Source organism: Anguilla anguilla, chromosome 12 (genome assembly GCF_013347855.1).
Source record: "Anguilla anguilla isolate fAngAng1 chromosome 12, fAngAng1.pri, whole genome shotgun sequence".
Lineage (NCBI taxonomy): Eukaryota > Metazoa > Chordata > Actinopteri > Anguilliformes > Anguillidae > Anguilla > Anguilla anguilla.
In genome coordinates, this window is record NC_049212.1 from 38206289 (window position 1) to 38229834 (window position 23546).

At 39.6% G+C, this 23546-nt stretch overlaps 4 protein-coding genes across 10 annotated transcripts; all 4 read right to left on the reverse strand.

Moving 5' to 3' along the window:
* Positions 1–1914: 1914 nt before the first annotated feature.
* Positions 1915–23405, reverse strand: LOC118210300 (odorant receptor 131-2-like). Of its 2 annotated transcripts, XR_004761827.1 has the most exons (3): positions 23385–23405; positions 21130–22610; positions 1915–2046 (listed from the first exon to the last, which is right to left on the reverse strand). XR_004761827.1 is itself a non-coding variant. In XM_035386349.1 (2 exons), the coding sequence occupies exon 2, from the start codon at positions 22597–22599 to the stop codon at positions 21649–21651; it is 951 nt and encodes a 316-aa protein (XP_035242240.1). In that variant the 5' UTR covers positions 22600–22610; positions 23385–23405; the 3' UTR covers positions 20627–21648. The 2 variants fall into 2 exon arrangements, 1 of the variants encoding a protein (XP_035242240.1); XM_035386349.1 differs by lacking the exon at positions 1915–2046 and having other exon boundaries at positions 20627–22610.
* LOC118210307 (odorant receptor 131-2-like) lies at positions 4562–6404 on the reverse strand. Its single transcript, XM_035386375.1, has 2 exons — positions 6380–6404; positions 4562–5939 (listed from the first exon to the last, which is right to left on the reverse strand). Exon 2 carries the CDS (start codon positions 5916–5918, stop codon positions 4983–4985), a length of 936 nt encoding a protein of 311 aa, XP_035242266.1. The 5' UTR covers positions 5919–5939; positions 6380–6404; the 3' UTR covers positions 4562–4982.
* Positions 12111–14806, reverse strand: LOC118210306 (odorant receptor 131-2-like). Of its 5 annotated transcripts, none has more exons than XM_035386372.1 (2): positions 14504–14806; positions 12111–13608 (listed from the first exon to the last, which is right to left on the reverse strand). In XM_035386372.1, exon 2 carries the CDS (start codon positions 13595–13597, stop codon positions 12662–12664), a length of 936 nt encoding a protein of 311 aa, XP_035242263.1. In that variant the 5' UTR covers positions 13598–13608; positions 14504–14806; the 3' UTR covers positions 12111–12661. The 5 variants fall into 5 exon arrangements, with proteins under 5 accessions (XP_035242263.1, XP_035242264.1, XP_035242262.1 ...); XM_035386373.1 differs by having other exon boundaries at positions 14498–14806; XM_035386371.1 differs by having other exon boundaries at positions 14374–14806.
* LOC118210305 (odorant receptor 131-2-like) lies at positions 16889–18826 on the reverse strand. 2 transcript variants are annotated; one of them, XM_035386367.1, is made up of 2 exons: positions 18802–18826; positions 16889–18360 (listed from the first exon to the last, which is right to left on the reverse strand). In XM_035386367.1, the coding sequence occupies exon 2, from the start codon at positions 18337–18339 to the stop codon at positions 17404–17406; it is 936 nt and encodes a 311-aa protein (XP_035242258.1). In that variant the 5' UTR covers positions 18340–18360; positions 18802–18826; the 3' UTR covers positions 16889–17403. The 2 variants fall into 2 exon arrangements, with proteins under 2 accessions (XP_035242258.1, XP_035242259.1); XM_035386368.1 differs by having other exon boundaries at positions 16889–18350; positions 18802–18825.
* Positions 23406–23546: the final 141 nt, after the last annotated feature.

Below are 23546 nucleotides of genomic sequence, written 5' to 3' on the forward strand. Positions count from 1 at the left end.
TTTCAGATCTAGGTTACTGTAAAAATGATTTTTATTCAGACAGGACAATGAATATGAAACACGACATTAAACTCGGTTAACATTTAACGAACACAACTGTCTGTCAAAAATAGATGACACGCCCACAAACAGCCGATTGTGGGGAGGCGGCACGGCGCCAGGCGGCCGTAGCCGCGTATAGTAAAGGCAGGTCCACAGATGTGCCCTGGCTCCTGTAAGCCACTGCCTTGCAAATCTGAGGGCCAGTGGTTCAAGCGTTAAAAAGTGTTAAAAACCGCTCTCCTCCAGGAGTGTGCACTTCCCACACCCTTAGCCTATGTGACTGTTCACTAAAACCAGCTGCAGCTGGTCCTCAGTGAACGAAATGCAGCTGTCCCTCACTGCAGCACTTAGGCAGTCCCCATCAGTGAGACTGGGGGCTGTGCAGTACCTGCATTCCTGCGGACCTGTTTGCAGATGCAGGCAGCCAGATGGAATCTGTGGGGACACCCTGTCACCAACCCGCCACACAGAGAAATACTGGAGCCCACAAATTTTGGGATGGATGGTCTTTTGATGGTGTGCTTAGTGGCAGGATTCTCAGACATGTGTCGGTACAAAGCCACACAATTTACAGCCAGATGCTTGCTGAATTGGTGTATGAGGCCTCACAATGAAGAAAAACCCAGAAAGAGGCCTTTTATACCCGCAGTCAGTGCAATTAAGGGTGCCGACTGCCACAATGAGACTGATTTTATACACAAGGCAGAATGTGTGAGAGACAGATTGAGGGCATTGTGTGTTTATTGATACATTTTTTTCTGAGCACCTTTGTCTGTATTCATTCTGAAATAACATTAGATAGCACAAAAAGTATTGTTTCTGAATTCCTTCCATTTTAGGCCTTGACATGAGATTGAAACACAGGTAGGTATGTGTAGCTACAGCACACTTCCAGCTCTGTAGACCTGTGTGTGCCATGCAAGGAGGGAGTTCTTGCCAGAAAGCTCCAGAGAGCCCCCACCCCCAGCCCCCCTCCCCGCTCCCCACCACAGTGAAAACACAGACATTAAATATTAACAGACAACTCCTGATACGTGCCTAATTGCACCGTCTTGTTTGTTCTTTTGTTGAGAAAACAAGGATTCTCTGTGGAGTTGGAGCATGTTTTCTGTCCAATGACTATAGAGGGATTTGTTTTGAATATTGCCATGCTGCAGACACACCCAACACCCAGGCCTAATTGCGTGATGTCAGCATATCATCCCATTGCAGAATGTTTTCCATGAACCTTACTGCTGCTGTCTACTGTCCTATAATGTAGCTGCTTGGCCGCTGGAATCTGTGCTGGGAGTAATAAGTTTTAATAGATCCTGTTTGTTTGTAGATGGAGGAAGTGCTATCAGAAAGAAACCAGAAATGTGAAAAATTAGACAAGAGCAGGCCAGTAAACCAAAACATCCAGCAAGTGAGCAAAACAAATTAAAAAAAACTCTCTAGTGTGAAAATAAAGGTATTATACTCTATATTAAGGTTAATACAGAAGAACAAAAAACCTGGCACATGTCCTGAACGTGCCCTCATTTGAATGAATCTAAATTTTTTAATTGAGAACCCCCACCCTGACTTCAGTTTCCTAGCATTGCAAAAATAATCGTTAACCTTTCATGAGGGGTGTAGGCTACTGTGGTTGTGACATTTCCATTTGTCTCAGCAATTGTTTTTTTGTTTTTTTGTTTTTTGTTTTTTTTTGTGTATAGCAAAACGACAATGCTAAAAAGTAAATCTTGATCATCCTGTAAAATTCCAGATTAGGATAACCGTAATCCACGTGTTTCTTGAAGGGATAGTTTGTATTTTTAGACCCAGGTCCACTGAGCTATTCATCACTAAATTATGTGATAAATTGTGTAAAATAAAAAGAAAAAGGTCCCTAAACTCAGCCATGAGATGTCACTCAGTATGTCGCAAATGCGCTGGTTTGTGATGTTGTGATGGTGAGGAAACATAAAATGTACATGATCAATGCCATTTTATTGTGCTTGGGCCAATTAAAGCGTACAGTTCCTGACATGGCTACAGTTTTTCTTTTTATTAATTTTCTTTTAATATTACTGTATTGTTTACAAACGTCAACAGGCCCCTTGCGGATGTTTGTTACATGGGACCCAATCAAGAAATCTTGAAGTTCCTTGGCAAATTCTACCAATGAAGAGGCATTGTTAAAAGCTTTCTGTTTTTTTAATTTTATTTATTTATTTATTTATTTTTTTGAAGAGACAGTTCCTATGGAGCTGCTATGTTCTTCTAAATGCAATAAACAATGTGTCCTTAGTTGTGACACTCCAATTAATATTTTGTTTCTTCAGAAATGTTCGAAAATGTATTAAATTTATATGTTCTTTTTCGTTATCAAAGCACCGGCCTTGGTCACGAGCACATTTCATGTCAATATCTGGCATCCAGTCATGGAATCTTTTTAATTACCCAGCATATAGCTGAGGCCAAGGGAAATCATAGTTTCAGTTATACTTTGCAGATATGTAACCGAGCCCAATTTTTCCATGTCCCAAGTCAAGTCTTCGGATCAAAACTCACAGAAATAAATAAAATCCAAGTGAGAGAATATCTGCCTGCCTGGCTGACATCTGGACATGGATGGCCAGGCATCACCTGAAGCTCAATCTCAACAAGCCGGAGCTGCTGTTCATTCCTCACAAAACCTCCCTACAGCGACTGCCTCTCACTCTACAAATACTGTAGTACATTCCAAACTATCAGCTGGGCCTCCCAGTTTTGTTTCATCAGCAAATTTGACTAATGTACTTTCTATGTCCCTGTCAAGGTCACTGATATAAATGAGGAAGAGCAGTGGTCTCAGCACCGATCCTTGTGGGACTCCACTTCCAACAGTTCCCTGCTCAGATGATATCCCTCCTACTACGCTTTGTGTTCTACCCTGTAGCTACTTCCGAATCCACTCTAAAATACCTCCTCTAATTCCTACTATCTTCATTTTGCTAACAAGTCTCTCACGTCTTACAATATCAAACGCTTTTTGGAAATCAAAGTATATAATATTGGCTTGTCTTAAACTAAAAAGTCTGACCATAGAGGAGGCCTTGTTAATTTGCCAAAATATATCAAAACTAACTGCAGTATGATTACTAGTCCCAAGTGGCTCAATTACTTCTATGCTCGTGATCATTACTTAGCACCAGATCCAGAATTGATTTCCCTCTTGCAGGCTGGCTGACATACTGCGCCAAAAAAAGGTTATTTATAACATCTAAAAAAAATTTCCTCACTTTTTTCTTGTCCTGTCATCAATTACCAAATAATAGCAGGATAATGGAACTCACCCATAATCACCTTCTTGACAAGCCTGTTTTATGTTTCCAAAGAGAATTGAATTCACAGTACTGTCTGAAGTGGGCAGCGGGTAACACACGCCTACCGTAAGGACCTTGTCATGTTCCCCTATGAACTTAACCCAAATACCCTCACTAGGCATGAACTGGTCAATTTCTGGATTTTCCTGCACATTAAAGTTTTATTTCACACAAAGTGTCATGGTTCTGTGTTCCCGTCTGTCCTTCCTTGTTGGGCCGCCAGATGGCGGTACTTCTGTTTTGTGTCCTGCTCCCCCTGTTTGATTGTATTATTGTTTTCAATTGTTCAATTATTGTTTTTTGGTTGTCTCGTTTTCCCTTCCCTCTCTGTGGCCTGATTGTTCATTGTGCCCTCCTGTGTCTCGTCAGTGTCGTGTCTATTTAAGTTCCCTTCTTCCTTGACTCAGGTGCTGGATCCTTGGTTGTTTGTTTGTGTATGCCTCCGATCATGTTCCTGCCCCATGTGTTCCTGCCCAGGTTCTGTTTTCCACGTGCTTTTGGACTTTTGGATTTTCTGTGTTTCCTGTAATTTTGAAGTTTTTCTTTGTGTTGTTTGAGAGTTGCCCTGCGAGGCTTTTTGTTCCCTGCCTTAGTTCCTGTTTTGTTTAGTAAAGTCTTGTTCATCCCATTTTGAAGTTTTTGAGTTTTTTTCCCCTCACTCTGCGTTTGGGTCCTAACCCCCCACGTACCCTGACACAGAGCTACACCCCCACCACTCTTATTGGATCTATCCTCCCTAATTTGTACCCCTCCGTACTATATTCATCCCCATCCTCCTCCCCAAGCCATGTCTCTGTAATCCCAACTATATTACAGCCCTCACTATTCATAGCTTTTCAGCTGCGGTTCACTTTCTCCAATCATGCGCTCCGACAAACAAAACTGAAACTCGCCCACTCCTGGTCTCGGCCCCCCAACTGTGGAGAGGAACACACCTGTAAGCACCTGGGCTGATTAGCTAACGCGACCCAGGTGCGAGTGCTCTCTCCACCAGCCGGCGCAGCCTGCCTGCAAAATCATGTTTTAAAATTTTTTTATTTAAATCCCTTGGCAAAACAAAAAGCTGTCCTTCAAAATTTTAGTAGTTCACAAAAGGTTTATTTAAAAAGTCTAATGTAAGCTATACATTTGACAGTTCACTGTACTATACAGTTGTACATTTCACTTGACACTTTATGGTACAAATGAAAACTACAGCATGAATTTTCATGTCACATTCTCTTCACCGCTGAATATAAATAACACTAATTTTCATAATAATTTTAGTTACATATTGCACTAAACTATTACACTAATTGGATCTCGGTCAGAAACTATTTTAAATAATTAAAGCTTTTATACGTCAGTAAAATTTCAGAAAATGACTTACAGTTTTAAAGTACACATTTATATTCACCAACATTTATTTCCACCAACACTTAACATGTTTCATGGGGATAACTCAGGGATCTTCAGCAGTGTTTGAAATTTCAATGTCATCTAAAGACTTCAGTTATTTCAAGCGCATATTTGAGACAGACGTATTCACAGTTACACATGCCAAAAAGGCCTTGCATAACGAATTAGTGTTATCATGGTGTTCACATATACTGAGTCATCTCTGAAGAGACTTTAAGCAGCCATATTGTGTTTAAACCTGCAGGTGGTGTAATACATTAGAGCAAGGAAAAACTTTTTATCTCTGAGACCATATATTATTGAACTCAAAGCCCTGGAGACGATACCCAAGGCCACAAAATTGAAGTATCGTATAGTCAAATAGAGCTCTAAATTGTGCTCCAGTGCCATTTTCTCAGTGTAGGGGCCCAACCTTTCAACTATGCACAGAATGAGCTGTAGGCCGTGGAGCAGGAGTGTGCGTCTCCCCTTTGACGCAGACTGCTTATTCTCTCCAGAGGCAGCCACAGCCGCCAGCATGATTTTAACATAACAAAACAGAATGATGATCACAATCACAGCTAAGTCCACTTGATACCAGACAATCCGTATGAAGCGATGCCACTCGGTCAGAATCATGATCTCATACTGGCACAAGGTCGGCTTTGCAAAGTAGCCTGGAGGGGCCGTGACGATCAGGATAAAGAGGTACAGAAAAGGGATGAGGGAGCTGTAGGCTGAGATGATGACGAGGGCAGCCAGCGACCTTCTAGGAGTGGCGATGTTAGCGTGCCTTAGCGGCATGCAGATGGCCACATAGCGCTCTAAGCACATAGCAGTGATGGTCAGTGGCGTGCATCTGCTAACGATCTCAATGACAATGCAGATCAGGATGCAGGAACCCACAGGAAAGAGCAGATGGCTATAGGTAATCAGCACAATCAGTACTGTGAGCAACAGGTAGATTGAGTCCACCAGCAGGGTGTGAGCAAACAGGATGTAGCGTGCGTTGCCCCGGAAAGTCTGCTTACTGAAGAAGGTGAAGAGCATGAAGATGTCGATGTAAATAAAGAACCACACCAGCACTTGCACTATGGCCGTCCTCGTCCTCCTCACCACGGGGTCGTTACTAATTACTTGCAGCTCCTCACTGCTGCTGTTCTGATCCATGGGTCACACACCTGCAGGATGCTGGAGTAAAGTATTACGAAGGATAACATTAAGGGTAACATATACTTTCAGGGTACTTTCATTCTATTTTTATGTCATACATGATCCAAAAATTCTATTCACATTGTTCAATCTTCCTAACTGGTAGTGTACTCATTTTATTTTTTATTTAACCTTTATTTACCCAGGGTAGGTTCGCTGAGCATGGATGCTCTTTTGCAGGAACGCCCTAATAAACCATTAGAAAGCATTATTAAAATCCGAAATACATTTTTTAAAGGTAGCAATCAAATAAATACACAACCAGAACTGCTGTCAAAGGAGCTATTTCTCCAAAAGCATTAAAATATTAAGAAACTTATTACACAATTCCAGTCTACTACAACTTCTAAGCATTATGTCTGTGCACAGTACAATATGAATTGAGTAATAGATACATAAATTGTACATGGTCAATTTACCTTGACCCTTTTAATCTAGCATTCTAACCCTCAGTAAAACTGTAACAGCTGACAGTGGTTTTTATAGTGTGGTGAGCATGTTTTCTGTCCAATGACTATAGAGGGATTTGTTTTGAATATTGCCATGCTGCAGACACACCCAACAACCAGGCCCTATTGAGGTTCCAAACCCCGGCCTAATTGCGTGATGTCAGCATATCATCCCATTGCAGAATGTTTTCCATGAACTTTACTGCTGCTGTCTACTGTCCTATAATGTAGCTGCTTGGCCGCTGTAATCAGTGCTGGGAGTAATAAGTTTTAATAGATCCTGTTTGTTTGTAGATGGAGAAAGTGCTATCAGAAAGAAACCAGAAATGTGAAAAATTAGACAAGAGCAGGCCAGTAACCCAAAAAATCCAGCAAGTGAGCAAAACAAATGAAAAAATTAACTCTCTAGTGGGAAAATAAGGGTATTATACTCTATATTAAGGTTAATACAGAAGAACAAAAAGCCTGGCACATGTCCTGAACGTGCCCTCATTTGAATGAATCAAAATTTTTCAATTGCGAACCCCCACCCTGACTTCAGTTTCCAAACATTGCAAAAATAATCGTTAACTTTTCATGAGGGGTGTAGGCTACTGTGGTTGTGACATTTCCATTTGTCTCAGCAATTGTTTTTTGTTTTTTTTGTTTTTTTTGTGTATAGCAAAACGACAATGCTAAAAAGTAAATCTTGATCATCCTGTAAAATTCCAGATTAGGATAACCGTAATCCACGTGTTTCTTGAAGGGATAGTTTGTATTTTTAGACCCAGGTCCACTGAGCTATTCATCACTAAATTATGTGATAAATTGTGGCCTTATGCCCTCCCACCCTGTGTACGCACAGCTCACTCTGTTTGCCGTCACCTTAGACAAATTATTTATCTTACCATCTGAAGAGAATGTGGTCATTCAAAGCATAGCTGTCGTATCAGAGTGTCAAATAGGAGTCATTTATAGTGGAAATACAGCAATTCAGCTGTTACACTTGAAAAAAAAAAGTTTTGTTTTTTAATGACTACACTATATGTTTGAATAATTGTCTGCATCCAGTGTTTTGGGTGTATGAGAAGCACATCATGGATAAAATACATGAATAAAATGGGGTTTAAAAAAAAAATTGTGTTCACAAATGAGATATTTTATTCGTTTACATTGTAGAAGAAATTATACTATTGTACTTATTTGGCAAAACTTAATTTGACCAAAAAGCTTACAGTACATTAATGGGGCAAACGTATGTCTGGATAGATTCAATATTTATTTCATAGGCCTAAATATTTCTAATTTTTATCTTTCCAATGTTTTTATATTTCAAATATTTAATCTATTTCTTCATCCCCCTCCCCTTCTGTCATGTGAATATTTGAAAATGTTGTCATATAAATGTTTGTTTGTAAATGTTAATAGTATATGATGCTAGGAAAATGTCGTCATGGAGATAATGAAGTATTCCATGTATGTATGTATGTATGTATGTATGTACAGTATTTACAGTATTTTACCATCACCAATGTTTGTAAATGCTTGTTTTGTAAAATTAACTTCACAAGCAAGTATAAAGATATCCTCTCTGGTGTGTAAGTGTTTGTCAGCTGTTTAAAACATTCATTTAAATGTTACGTATTCCATTTTTTATGCGATGTGAGTAACTTGGCATTTCTGTACGTTGAAAACATATTTTTCAGTTACGTAGAACATCATGTATAACTATAATTTTATATAATGTATTTTTCACTAGACATCTATTCAACCAAAAACCAGTCCATAAGTGACATATTTTCCACAATATGAAACACATTAATCTTCACTGGAATAGCATCGCATTTATTAAGGGAAACGTGCTGACAAAATGTTCAAATGTTTTGCCACTGCATACATGTATTGTCACAATATCACTGTGTTCACTGTAGAAGTACACTGAAATTATTTGTCATCATTAGAAAGTACTCCAATTTGGGATAATTTCATATTGGGTGAAAGGCTAGACACAAAAAATATACAAGATATTCAAATTCAGGTAATGCCTTCAAGTGGGTACTTTAAAATACCCAGCGTACACGCGACAGTTTGTTGTTAAAAGTGTAAAGATAGACTTGTATACCTCAACACTGAGCTCAATCAAAACATTTTCTCTTATTGTCATCAGCAGATGGCACTATTTCCTACAATCTGGTGCTGGCAACTAATTGTCTTGAAAGCCATTTCTAATGGAAAAGAAAAAGGTCCCTAAACTCAGCCATGAGATGTCACTCAGTATGTCGCAAATGCGCTGGTTTGTGATGTCGTGATGGTGAGGAAACATAAAATGTACATGATCAATGCCATTTTATTGTGCTTGCTGCCCACTGCTGCTGTTCTGATCCATGGCTCATACACCTGTAGGAAACAGAAGAGAAGTCCGAAAGGAGCAAATATTAATTGTGACTAATGCAGCACTTCTCACACTGAAATCAGCTCCTCATTGCTGCTGTCTGACTCATGGAAATGAAAAATATTTTATCACATAAATAATATTAATATCCATAATTCTTTCATCCAAAGAATGAAATGTTATTGGCAATTTTCCTGTGAAAGATGTTTCAAAGTAAAGATGTCTATAAATTGTCTATATAACAGAATATATTTTTACATTTTATTAGATCTTAGGTTAAAGATCTTGTATAATTGCGAACTGTAAATAATTAAGTAATACAAGCTGCCAGTTTATAATAAGCATTTGTCATACAATATTCACTTTGTTATAGCTTCTGTTACAGTATGGCATGTTACCAAAAAAGACACGAATCATAGTCAATGTAGTAAAAAAAATAATAATTTGGTATATAAAGCTCTGAAAAAGAAAGTTCACTCCTTTATTTTCCATTTTTGAATAGTGATTTATTATCTTTTAAATGTAAATGGAAAATTCATGCTGCACCAAAAAGTTTTATGCTCAGATTTCACAGTCATACCTATATTCACAACTACCAAATGGCCTCGATCAGCTCACATGTTCAACTTTATGGGTAAATAATTCAAACTTACTCTCTTATTAGAAGTGCAATATCAGAAAAGTGCCAAAATAGTTGATGAAAAACATCCCAAAATTAATATCAATTGATATTAAATGCGTTGCTTCCAAATGAACTGCAGCTTCGTCTTATGCCTGCATAACTTTTCAACAGCACATTCATTGCAAATGAGCAAAATGGATTCAAAGAGAAATAAAGGTTGTAATGAACAGCTATAATGTCAGCTAGTTCAAAATGACCTTGAATAATTCTGGACATCAGATCCTCAGCAAAATGACAGATGAGTCGAAAGCTTTTTCTTATATATAGAGGTGGGGCCTGATTCTCTTCCAGAAGGAACTGTTGAATATTACTGTATTGTTTACAAACGTCAACAGGCCCCTTGCGGATGTTTGTTACATGGGACCCAATCAAGAAATCTTGAAGTTGCTCGGCAAATTCTACCAATGAAGAGGCATTGTTAAAAGCTTTCTGTTTTTTTAATTTAATTTATTTTTATTTTTATTTTTTTTTGAAGAGACAGTTCCTATGGAGCTGCTATGTTCTTCTAAATGCAATAAACAATGTGTCCTTAGTTGTGACACTCCAATTAATATTTTGTTTCTTCAGAAATGTTCGAAAATGTATTAAATTTATATGTTCTTTTTCGTTATCAAAGCACCGGCCTTGGTCACGAGCACATTTCATGTCAATATCTGGCATCCAGTCATGGAATCTTTTTAATTACCCAGCATACAGCTGAGGCCAAGGGAAATCATAGTTTCAGTTATACTTTGCAGATATGTAACCGAGCCCAATTTTTCCATGTCCCAAGTCAAGTCTTCGGATCAAAACTCACAGAAATAAATTAAATCCAAGTGAGAGAATATCTGCCTGCCTGGCTGACATCTGGACATGGATGGCCAGGCATCACCTGAAGCTCAATCTCAACAAGCCGGAGCTGCTGTTCATTCCTCACAAAACCTCCCTACAGCGACTGCCTCTCACTCTACAAATACTGTAGTACATTCCAAACTATCAGCTGGGCCTCCCAGTTTTGTTTCATCAGCACATTTGACTAATGTACTTTCTATGTCCCTGTCAAGGTCACTGATATAAATGAGGAAGAGCAGTGGTCTCAGCACCGATCCTTGTGGGACTCCACTTCCAACAGTTCCCTGCTCAGATGATATCCCTCCTACTACGCTTTGTGTTCTACCCTGTAGCTACTTCCGAATCCACTCTAAAATACCTCCTCTAATTCCTACTATCTTCATTTTGCTAACAAGTCTCTCACGTCTTACAATATCAAATGCTTTTTGGAAATCAAAGTATGTAATATTGGCTTGTCTTAAACTAAAAAGTCTGACCATAGAGGAGGCCTTGTTAATTTGCCAAAATATATCAAAACTAACTGCAGTATGATTACTAGTCCCAAGTGGCTCAATTACTTCTATGCTCGTGATCATTACTTAGCACCAGATCCAGAATTGATTTCCCTCTTGCAGGCTGACTGACATACTGCGCCAAAAAAAGGTTATTTATAACATCTAAAAAAAATTTCCTCACTTTTTTCTTGTCCTGTCATCAATTACCAAATAATAGCAGGATAATGGAACTAACCCATAATCACCTTCTTGACAAGCCTGTTTTATGTTTCCAAAGAGAATTGAATTCACAGTACTGTCTGAAGTGGGCAGCGGGTAACACACGCCTACCGTAAGGACCTTGTCATGTTCCCCTATGAACTTAATCCAGATACCCTCACTAGGCATGAACTGGTCAATATCTGGATTTTCCTGCACATTAAAGTTTTATTTCACACAAAGTGTCATGGTTCTGTGTTCCCGTCTGTCCTTCCTTGTTGGGCCGCCAGATGGCGGTACTTCTGTTTTGTGTCCTGCTCCCCCTGTTTGATTGTATTATTGTTTTCAATTGTTCAATTATTGTTTTTTGGTTATCTCGTTTTCCCTTCCCTCTCTGTGGCCTGATTGTTCATTGTGCCCTCCTGTGTCTCGTCAGTGTCGTGTCTATTTAAGTTCTCTTCTTCCTTGACTCAGGTGCTGGATCCTTGGTTGTTTGTTTGTGTATGCCTCCGATCATGTTCCTGCCCCATGTGTTCCTGCCCAGGTTCTGTTTTCCACGTGCTTTTGGACTTTTGGATTTTCTGTGTTTCCTGTAATTTTGAAGTTTTTCTTTGTGTTGTTTGAGAGTTGCCCTGCGAGGCTTTTTGTTCCCTGCCTTAGTTCCTGTTTTGTTTAGTAAAGTCTTGTTCATCCCATTTTGAAGTTTTTGAGTTTTTTTCCCCTCACTCTGCGTTTGGGTCCTAACCCCCCACGTACCCTGACACAGAGCTACACCCCCACCACTCTTATTGGATCTATCCTCCCTAATTTGTACCCCTCCGTACTATATTCATCCCCATCCTCCTCCCCAAGCCATGTCTCTGTAATCCCAACTATATTACAGCCCTCACTATTCATAGCTTTTCAGCTGCGGTTCACTTTCTCCAATCATGCGCTCCGACAAACAAAACTGAAACTCGCCCACTCCTGGTCTCGGCCCCCCAACTGTGGAGAGGAACACACCTGTAAGCACCTGGGCTGATTAGCTACCGCGACCCAGGTGCGAGTGCTCTCTCCACCAGCCGGCGCAGCCTGCCTGCAAAATCATGTTTTAAAATTTTTCTATTTAAATCCCTTGGCAAAACAAAAAGCTGTCCTTCAAAATTTTAGTAGTTCACAAAAGGTTTCTTTAAAAAGTCTAATGTAAGCTATACATTTGACAGTTCACTGTACTATACAGTTGTACATTTCACTTGACAGTTTACGGTACAAATGAAAACTACAGCATGAATTTTCATATCACATTCTCTTCACCGCTGAATATAAATATAAACACTAATTTTCATAATAATTTTAGTTACATATTGCACTAAACTATTACACTAATTAGATCTGGGTCAGAAACTATTTTAAATAATTAAAGCTTTTTTTCAGTAAAATTTCAGAAAATGACTTGCAGTTTTAAAGTACACATTTATATTCACCAACATTTATTTTCACCAACACTTAACATGTTTCATGGGAATAACTCAGGGATCTTCAGCAGTGCTTGAAATTTCAATGTCATCTAAAGACTTGTTATTTCAAGCGCATATTTGAGACAGATGTATTCACAGTTACACATGCCAAAAAGGCCTTGCATAACGAATTAGTGTTATCATGGTGTTCACATATACTGAGTCATCTCTGAAGAGACTTTAAGCTGCTATATTGTGATTAAACCTGCAGGTGGTGTAATACATTAGAGCAAGGAAAAACTTTTTATCTCTGAGACCATATATTATTGAACTCAAAGCCCTGGAGACGATACCCAAGGCCACAAAATTGAAGTATCGTATAGTCAAATAGAGCTCTAAATTGTGCTCCAGTGCCATTTTCTCAGTGTAGGGGCCCAGCATGTCAACTATGCACAGAATGAGCTGCAGGCCGTGGAGCAGGAGTGTGCGTCTCCCCTTTGACGCAGACTGCTTATTTTCTCCAGAGGCAGCCTGAGCCGCCAGCATGATTTTAAAATAACAAAACAGAATGATGATCGCAATCACAGCTAAGTCCACTTGATACCAGACAGCCCGCATGAAGCGATGCCACTGAGTCTGAATCATGATCTCATACTGGCACAAGGTCAGCTTGGCAAAGTAGCCTGGCGGGGCCGTGACTATCAGGATAAAGACGTCCAGAAAAGGGCTGATGGAGCTGTAGGCTGAGATGACGATGATGACAGCCAGCGTCCTTCTAGGAGTGGCGATGTCAGCGTGCCTTAGCGGCATGCAGATGGCCACATAGCGCTCTAAGCACATAGCAGTGATGGTCAGTGGCGTGCATCTGCTAACAATCTCCATGACAATGCAGAGCAGGATGCAGGAACCCACAGGACAGAGCAGATAGTTATACTTAAACAGCATAGTCAGTTCTGTGAGCAGCAGGTAGATTGAGTCCACCAGCAGGGTGTGAGCAAACAGGATGTAGCGTGCATTGCCCCGGAAAGCCTGCTTACTGAAGAAGGTGAAGAGCATGAAAATGTCGATGTAAATAAAGAACCAAACCAGCACTTGAGCTATGGCCATCTTAATCCTCAGCACCACAGGGTCACTAGTAATAAATTGCAGCTCCTCACTGCTGCTGTTCTGATCCATGGGTCATACACCTGCAGGATACAGGAGAAAATTGGAAACGGGGGTTACAAAGGATAACATTAAGGATAACATATCTGTTGAGAGCATTTTCATGCAAATCCCAAAATGCTATTCACACCTGTTGAATCTTCCGAACTTAGCATTCTAATAAACCAATAAAAATTTGTAAATAAATCTTTGCAAAATAAATCTTTTTTTAGGAAGCAATCAAATAAATCCACATCCAGATGTGCTGTCAAAGAAGCGATAAAATGATATACATTTGTTTTCTCCAAAAGTATTAAAATATTGAGACTAATTTCACAACTCCACAGTTTACTACCACTTCTAAATGTTATTTCTGTGCACAGTACAATAAGCATTAAGCAAAATATATATAAATTGTACATGGTCTGTGTACCTTGACTCTTTTAATGTAGCATTCTAACCCTCAGTAAAATTGCAACAGCTGACAGTGGTTTTTATAGTGTGGTGAGCATGGTTTCTGTCCAATGACTTTAGAGGGAGTTGTTTTGAATATTGCCATGCTGCAAACACACCCAACAACCAGGCCAAACTCATTCCATGATGTCAGTATACCATCCCATTGCATCCCAATTTTCCATTTACTATTGTCCAGGAATTTAACTCGTAAATCTGATTACACAGCACTGCATTGCAAGCGACTGTTTTTAGAAAAAATAGATTTAGGCAAAGGGAATGTGTTAAATTTGCAAATCAAGTGCCAAGTTTAAAAATAAATAAATAAATAAATAATATACGTTAACTTTGTTTACCGTCTATACAGCAAAGATTGAAACCGTGCAGTGTTGGCCAAGTTATCGGGCTATGTGAAAAGTTTTCTTTTAAATCTTTAAGCCAGTTAAGTTAAGATAGTCATAGAGATAGGAACAAAAATACTTAGACCATTCTGTGTGGAATTCTCTCTTTTGTTAGTCCATTTTTCCTCACAGAGCGGAACAATAATTCGCGAAATGGTATCATATCGGTTGGAGAAATAGGAAGCCCGAAACTTTGATTGGCTGTTTACGGGCGTTGCCTGCGATAAGTTAAACTGTGGGCAATATTTTTCGGGCAACTTTGGTTGCTCGGTTGCCCAGTTACTGGTATTTCTGCCTCCATTCATTTTGAATGAGAGGTGGCGGCCAGACCCCGCAAGGCATGTTGGGATTGCCGGCGGCGCGGCGTTTTACAGTCATTTACAGCCTCTGGGCGAGAGGCGGGGAGGCCGCGGGGGAGATGGCAAAAATTCAACTTTGACCCCATCGCCGCGTCGCGGTAATGATCCGTCAAGTAAATTTTCCCTATTTTTTTCTAATTTTAGTTCCACATTCTATCGTTCCACAATGGAGGACCTAACTCGTAATTTCCGTATCGGGTTTCCCAACTTAATAAAATCACTTACAGAGACACTGATAAGAGGAACGCAGCGTGGAGAAAAGTCTCTGAAATTGTCGGTGGCTCTGCTATGTAGTTATCTCCGTTACTATTAGTTATCACTGTCCTGTCTGAATAAAAATCATTTTTGTAACCTAGCTCTGAAAAAATGTTAATAAGCTGCCTAGCTAGGTTGTCTAATGTCTAGCTAGTGAGTAACAACCAACAACAACAACAAAAAATTCATCCTAATGTTGCTAGTTGTTCGTTTCTACCTAGCTAGCTAACCAGATATAACTTCGAAGGCATTAGCTGGCTAATTAGCCAGACATTTTTTGTTTTTGTTGTTGGTTGTTACTCACTAGCTAGACATTAGACAGCCCAGCTAGGCAGCTGACTAACATCTTTCAGATCTAGGTTACTGTAAAAATGATTTTTATTCAGACAGGACAATGAATATGAAACACGACATTAAACTCGGTTAACATTTAACGAACACAACTGTCTGTCAAAAATAGATGACGCCCACAAACAGCCGATTGTGGGGACGCGGCACGGCGCCAGGCGGCCGTAGCCGCGTATAGTAAAGGCAGGTCCACAGATGTGCCCTGGCTCCTGTAAGCCACTGCCTTGCAAATCTGAGGGCCAGTGGTTCAAGCGTTAAAAAGTGTTAACAACCACTCTCCTCCAGGAGTGTGCACTTCCCACACCCTTAGCCTATGTGACTGTTCACCAAAACCAGCTGCACCTGGTCCTCAGTGAACGAAATGCAGCTGTCCCTCACTGCAGCACTCAGGCAGTCCCCATCAGTGAGACTGGGGGCTGTGCAGTACCTGCATTCCTGCGGACCTGTTTGCAGATGCAGGCAGCCAGATGGAATCTGTGGGGACACCCTGCCGCCAACCCGCCACACAGAGAAATACTGGAGCCCACAAATTTTGGGATGGATGGTCTTTTGATGGTGTGCTTAGTGGCAGGATTCTCAGACATGTGTCGGTACAAAGCCACGCAATTTACAGCCAGATGTTTGCTGAATTGGTGTATGAGGCCTCACAATGAAGAAAAACCCAGAAAGAGGCCTTTTATACCCGCAGTCAGTGCAATTAAGGGTGCTGACTGCCACAATGAGACTGATTTTATACACAAGGCAGAATGTGTGAGAGACAGATTGAGGGCATTGTGTGTTTATTGATACATTTTTTTCTGAGCACCTTTGTCTGTATTCATTCTGAAATAACATTAGATAGCACAAAAAGTATTGTTTCTGAATTCCTTCCATTTTAGGCCTTGACATGAGATTGAAACACAGGTAGGTATGTGTAGCTACAGCACACTTCCAGCTCTGTAGACCTGTGTGTGCCATGCAAGGAGGGAGTTCTTGCCAGAAAGCTCCAGAGAGCCCCCCGCCCCCCTCCCCACTCCCCACCACAGTGAAAACACCAACATTAAATATTAACAGACAACTCCTGTGATACGTGCCTAATTGCACCGTCTTGTTTGTTCTTTTGTTGAGAAAACAAGGATTCTCTGTGGAGTTCTGTATTATACCGGGCCTGAGTACATTTGCAGACGATGTCAAGCTTCAATCAAGAGGGGGAAAAGATTCAGATTCAATGTCAAATGGAAACTTAAAAAACTCGCTAGAATCAAACATTGTAGGTAGTACTTTTGATGATAAATTAACAAATTATTGCATTGATACAGAGGTACACAACACAGTAAATGGTTGTACTATGGTCATTCTTTCTGAAATTATACAGGCACACACAAACATCATTATTCTCCAGTTGCAAAGGCTTTTGATCCAGACATTCATTCCATAATGGCTACACAAATGACTTATTTATACAGCTACAGCATGTAGCTTGTTAGTTGTGAAACTTTGATTTTAAATGAAATAGTTGTGCCTGCTAAATTTTGTTTGATTATTAATTATTTTATTTAAATCCCTTGGCAAAACTCAAAGCTGTCCTTCAACAAGTAGTTTGCAAAAGGTTTTTATTTTTTTAAGTCGAATGTAAGCAATACATTTGACAGTTTACTATACTATACAGTGCTATACAGATACATTTCACTTGACAGTTTATGCTACAAATGCAAACTACAGCATGGATTGACAAGTTTTCAGATTACAAATGCTCTGCACCTATGAATATAAATCACACTAATTTTCCTAATAATTTTAGTTAAATATTGTACTGGACTATTAAACTAATCAGATCTGGGTCGATCATTAAAATGAATATGTATATTCACCAACATTTATTTCCACCAAAGCTTAACATGTTTCCTGGGAAAATCTCAGGGATCTTATTTGAAAATCTTCAGCAATGTTTGAAATTTCACTGTCATCTAAAGTCTTCAAGTATTTCCAGTGCATATTTGTGACGGACATTCACATATACTCATTTATCACTGAAGAGTCTTTATCATACTGCTGGATTGTGATTATATTTGCAGGTAATATAACACATTAGAGCAAGGAAAAACTTTTTATCTCTGAGACCATATATTATTGAACTCGAAGCCCTGGAGACGATACCCAAGGCCACAAAATTGAAATATCGGATAGTCAAATAGAGCTCTAAATTGTGCTCCAGTGCCATTTTCTCAGTGTAGGGGCTCAAACTGTCAGCTATACACAGAATGAGCTGTAGGCCGTGGAGCAGGAGCGTGCGTCTCCCCTTTGACGCAGACTGCTTATTCTCTCCAGAGGCAGTCCGAGCTGCCAGCATGATTTTAACATAACAAAACAGAATGATAAGCACAATCACAGCTAAGTCCACTTGATACCAGACAATCCGTATGAAGCGATGCCACTCGGTCAGAATCATGATCTCATAGTGGCACAAGGTCGGCTTTGCAAAGTAGCCTGGAGGGGCCGTGACTATCAGGATAAAGAGGTACAGAAAAGGGGCGAGGGAGCTGTAGGCTGAGATGATGACGAGGGCAGCCAGCGTCCTGCCAGTGGTGGTGATGTCAGCGTGCCTCAGAGGCATGCAGATGGCCACATAGCGCTCTAAGCTCATAGCAGTGATGGTCAGTGGTGTGCAGTTGCTAACGATCTCCATGACAATGCAGAGCAGAATGCAGGCACTTACAGGACAGAGCAGATAGCTATAGTTAAGCAGCACAATCAGTACTGTGAGCAGCAGGTAGATTGAGTCCATCAGCAGGGTGTGAGCAAACAGGATGTAGCGTGCATTGCCCCGTAAAGCCTGCTTACTGAAGAAGGTGAAGAGCATGAAGATGTCGATGTAAATAAAGAACCACACCAGCACTTGCACTATGGCCATCCTCGTCCTCACCACCACAGGGTCGTTACTAATTACTTGCAGCTCCTCACTGCTGCTGTTCTGATCCATGGGTCACACACCTGCAGGATGCTGGAGTAAAGTATTACGAAGGATAACATTAAGGGTAACATATACTTTCAGAGTACTTTCAGTCTATTTTTATGTCATACATGATCCAAAAATTCTATTCACACTTGTTCAATTTTCCTAAGTGGTAGTGTACTAATTCTATTTTTTGTTTAACCTTTGTTTACCCAGGGTAGGTTCGCTGAGCATGGATGCTCTTTTGCAGGAATGCCCTAATAAGCCATTAGAAAGCATTATTAAAATCCGAAATAAATTTTTTAAAGGTAGCAATCAAATAAATACACAACCAGAACTGCTGTCAAAGGAGCTATTTCTCCAAAAGCATTAAAATATTAAGAAACTTATTACACAATTCCAGTCTACTACAACTTCTAAGCATTATGTCTGTGCACAGTACAATATGAATTGAGTAATAGATACATAAATTGTACATGGTCAATTTACCTTGACCCTTTTAATCTAGCATTCTAACCCTCAGTAAAACTGTAACAGCTGACAGTGGTTTTTATAGTGTGGTGAGCATGTTTTCTGTCCAATGACTATAGAGGGATTTGTTTTGAATATTGCCATGCTGCAGACACACCCAACAACCAGGCCCTATTGAGGTTCCAAACCCAGGCCTAATTGCGTGATGTCAGCATATCATCCCATTGCAGAATGTTTTCCATGAACTTTACTGCTGCTGTCTACTGTCCTATAATGTAGCTGCTTGGCCGCTGTAATCAGTGCTGGAAGTAATAAGTTTTAATAGATCCTGTTTGTTTGTAGATGGAGGAAGTGCTATCAGAAAGAAACCAGAAATGTGAAAAATTAGACAAGAGCAGGCCAGTAACCCAAAAAATCCAGCAAGTGAGCAAAACAAATAAAAAAATTAACTCTCTAGTGGGAAAATAAGGGTATTATACTCTATATTAAGGTTAATACAGAAGAACAAAAAGCCTGGCACATGTCCTGAACGTGCCCTCATTTGAATGAATCAAAATTTTTCAATTGCGAACCCCCACCCTGACTTCAGTTTCCAAACATTGCAAAAATGATCGTTAACCTTTCATGAGGGGTGTAGGCTACTGTGGTTGTGACATTTCCATTTGTCTCGGCAATTGTTTTTTTTTTTTTTTTGTGTATAGCAAAACGACAATGCTAAAAAGTAAATCTTGATCATCCTGTAAAATTCCAGATTAGGATAACCGTAATCCACGTCTTTCTTGAAGGGATAGTTTGTATTTTTAGACCCAGGTCCACTGAGCTATTCATCACTAAATTATGTGATAAATTGTGGCCTTATGCCCTCCCACCCTGTGTACGCACAGCTCACTCTGTTTGCCGTCTGCTTTGTTAGACAAATTATTTATCTTACCATCTGAAGAGAATGTGGTCATTCAAAGCATAGCTGTCGTATCAGAGTGTCAAATAGGAGTCATTTATAGTGGAAATACAGCAATTCAGCTGTTACACTTGAAAAAAAAATGTTTTGTTTTTTAATGACTACACTATATGTTTGAATAACTGTCTGCATCCAGTGTTTTGGGTGTATGAGAAGCACATCATGGATAAAATACATGAATAAAATGGGGTTTAAAAAAAAATTGTGTTCACACATGAGATATTTTATTCGTTTACACTGTAGAAGAAATTATACTATTGTACTTATTTGGCAAAACTTAATTTGACCAAAAAGCTTACAGTACATTAATGGGGAAAACTTATGTCTGGATAGATTCAATATTTATTTCATAGGCCTAAATATTTCTAATTTTTATCTTTCCAATGTTTTTATATTTCAAATATTTAATCTATTTCTTCATCCCCCTCCCCTTCTGTCATGTGAAAATTTGAAAATGTTGTCGTACAAATGTTTGTTTGTAAATGTTAATAGTATATGATGCTAGGAAAATGTTGTCATGGAGATAATGAAGTATTCCATGTATGTATGTATGTATGTACAGTATCTACAGTATTTTACCATCACAAATGTTTGTAAATGCTTGTTTTGTCAAATTAACTTCACAAGCAAGTATAAAGATATCCTCTCTGGTGTGTAAGTGTTTGTCAGCTGTTTAAAACATTCATTTAAATGTTGCGTATTCCATTTTTTATGCGATGTGAGTAACTTGGCATTTCTGTACGTTGAAAACATATTTTTCAGTTACGTAGAACACCATGTATAACTATAATTTTATATAATGTATTTTTCACTAGACATCTATTCAACCAAAAACCAGTCCATAAGTGACATATTTTCCACAATATAAAATACATTAATCTTCACTGGAATAGCATCGCATTTATTAAGGGAAACGTGCTGACAAAATGTTCAAATGTTTTGCCACTGCATACATGTATTGTCACAATATCACTGTGTTCACTGTAGATGTACACTGAAATTATTTGTCATCATTAAAAAGTACTCCAATTTGGGATAATTTCATATCGGGTGAAAGGCTAGACACAAAAAATATACAAGATATTCAAATTCAGGTAATGCCTTCAAGTGAGTACTTTGAAATACCCAGCGTACACGTGACAGTTTGTTGTTAAAAGTGTAAAGATACACTTGTATACCTCAACACTGAGCTCAATCAAATTATTTTCTCTTATTGTCATCAGCAGATGGCACTATTTCCTACAATCTGGTGCTGGCAACTAATTGTCTTGAAAGCCATTTCTAACGGAAATGAAAAAGGTCCCTAAACTCAGCCATGAGATGTCACTCAGTATGTCTCAAATGCGCTGGTTTGTGATGTCGTGATGGTGAGGAAACATAAAATGTACCTGACATGGCTACAGTTTTTCTTTTTATTAAAAATAGACAAACATTGAGTAATATGTGTTTATAAATACAGTTTGATTACTTGTTCTCTTTCTCTGAAAAACGTGCTGCACTTTTTATTTTAAGGGATTGAGATCACTTCATATCAAGCTTGGGGCACCAGCACACAGCTTGTGCATCGACTAACCTTTTTTGAAAACTGCCTTAAAGGTTCAATTTTGTTACAATGCTCTTTAAACTTGAAAAACACAAGCAAGACGTCACAGGTTTGCTGAACTATAAGTCTGAAATGTAGGGTGGGGCAGTATCCTGGAAAATTATTTGTTTTAATTAAATTTATACAATATAAAATGATAGGAACTAGAAGATGGAAAGGCTATAACACACTGGAATTTAGGGTGATATTTTATTTCACTTCTTCCTTAAAAGCCATGCAAACTTACATCAAATTTAGCTGAATCCTTTTTTGGGAGTCCAATGAGCATGGAAGTATATTTTCTGTGGCTTTCTCTGTTGCACATTCATTCTAAGCTGCTACGTTTCTCCAGAGAGCGGTACACCTTGCAGCTCATGTAATATTTCAGGGCAAGGAAAAACTTTTTATCCCGAAGGCCATAGATAAGGGGACTCAGGGCTCTTGAGATAATGGTAAAAGCAATGAAAATAAAGAATCGGATGGTCAGGTACAAGTGTGGACTTTGCTTCTGAACAGCAGCCAGTATATAGGGGGTCCACAGGTCGGCCATGCACAGAATGAGCTGCAGGCCGTGGAAAAGGAGTGTGCGTCGCCCCTTTGACACAGACTGCTTATTCTCTCCAGAGGCAGCCTGAGCTGCCAGCATGATCTTGGTGTAGCAGAACAGTATGATCACCATAATAATGCCGAAGCCCATCTCATTTAAGATGATATGCATGAGATTGTGCCACTCAGTCACCAGCATGACTTGATAATAGCATGAAGTGGGCTTGGCAAAGTAGCCTGGTGGGGCCGTAACAACGAGGATGGCGAGGTCCATCATGACTTTGACCGAGCTGAATGCCCAGACGACAGCGATGGCAACCATGGTCCTGCCGGTGGTGGAAATGCTGGCGTGTCTAAGCGGCATGCAGATGGCCACGTAGCGCTCCAGGCACATAGCGGTGATGGTGTAGGGCGTGTTTTTGACAACGATCCCCATGAGAATGCAGAGCACGACGCAGTGACTGACAGGCATGAGCACACGGAAGTAGCCAAGCAGCACCACCAGGTCAGTGAGCAGCAGGAGTACAGAGTCTCCCAGCAGGGTGTGAGCAAACAGGATGTAGCGTGCATCGCTCCGGAAAGCCTGCTTACTGAAGAAGGTGAAGAGCATGAGCATGTCAACATAGATGAAGAACCACACAAACACCTGCACTATTGTTGTCCTCACCATCACCAGATAGTGGTCACTACCAACTAGAACCAGGTCCTTACTGCTGCTGTTCTGATCCATGGCTCATACACCTGCAGTACACAGGAGAAAAATGGGAAACGGAGCAAATATTAATGGTGACTAATGCAGCACTTCTCACAGTAAACACTGCTCTTCAGTACACGGTAAATGGACTGCATCTATATAGCGCTTTGATGCCTCTCATTCACCCATTCATACACACACCAATGGTGAAAGGCTGCCATGCAAAGTACCAATCAGCTCATTGAGGAGCAATTAGGGGTTAGGTGTCTTGCTCAGGGACACTTTGACACAGCCAGGGCGGGGGATTGAACCGGCAACCCTCCGACTGCCAGACAACTGCTCTTACCTCCTGAGCTATTTCGCCCCTATAGTTTAGTACTGATGGTCTGACTCAAAGAGAAGAAAAACAGTAAAACAAAAATCACATACAGAATGTGTGTAATATCCATAATTCTTTCATTCATAAAATAAAACTGTGCCAACAATTTTCCCTGGAATATGCTTTGAAGTAAAGTGTATGAATGATAAAACAAAATATATTTAAACATTTTATTTGCTCTTCAGTTAATCATAATGCACAGATACTGGGTAAAGGTTCTTTTAGAAGCACAATCTTCGAAAAGTATAAAAAATTGTTCATGAAAAACATCCTGAATTAATATCAATGGTTATTAAATGCATGACTTCCAAATTAACTGTAAGTCCATTTTATGTCTGCATGATTTTAAAACAGCACATTCATTCCTAATGAGACAAATGCATTCAAAAAGAAATAAAAGGCAGTTATGAACAGCTATTATGTCAATCTTGTTATATATTACCTTATTCCTGACATTAGATCCTCAGCATAATGAAAAATTAGTTGAAAGCTGTTCGTTATATATAGAGGTGGGGCCTGATTCTCTTCCAGAAGGAACTGTTGAATATTACTGTATTGTTTACAAACGTCAACAGGCCCATTGAGGATGTTTGTTACATGGGAC

What these genes read in the sequence shown, in the direction of transcription:
- LOC118210307 (XM_035386375.1), bottom strand. Translation starts at nt 5,918, where the DNA reads ATGGATCAGAACAGCAGCAGTGAGGAGCTGCAAGTAATTAGTAACGAC.
- LOC118210306 (XM_035386372.1), bottom strand. Translation starts at nt 13,597, where the DNA reads ATGGATCAGAACAGCAGCAGTGAGGAGCTGCAATTTATTACTAGTGAC.
- LOC118210305 (XM_035386367.1), bottom strand. Translation starts at nt 18,339, where the DNA reads ATGGATCAGAACAGCAGCAGTGAGGAGCTGCAAGTAATTAGTAACGAC.
- LOC118210300 (XM_035386349.1), bottom strand. Translation starts at nt 22,599, where the DNA reads ATGGATCAGAACAGCAGCAGTAAGGACCTGGTTCTAGTTGGTAGTGAC.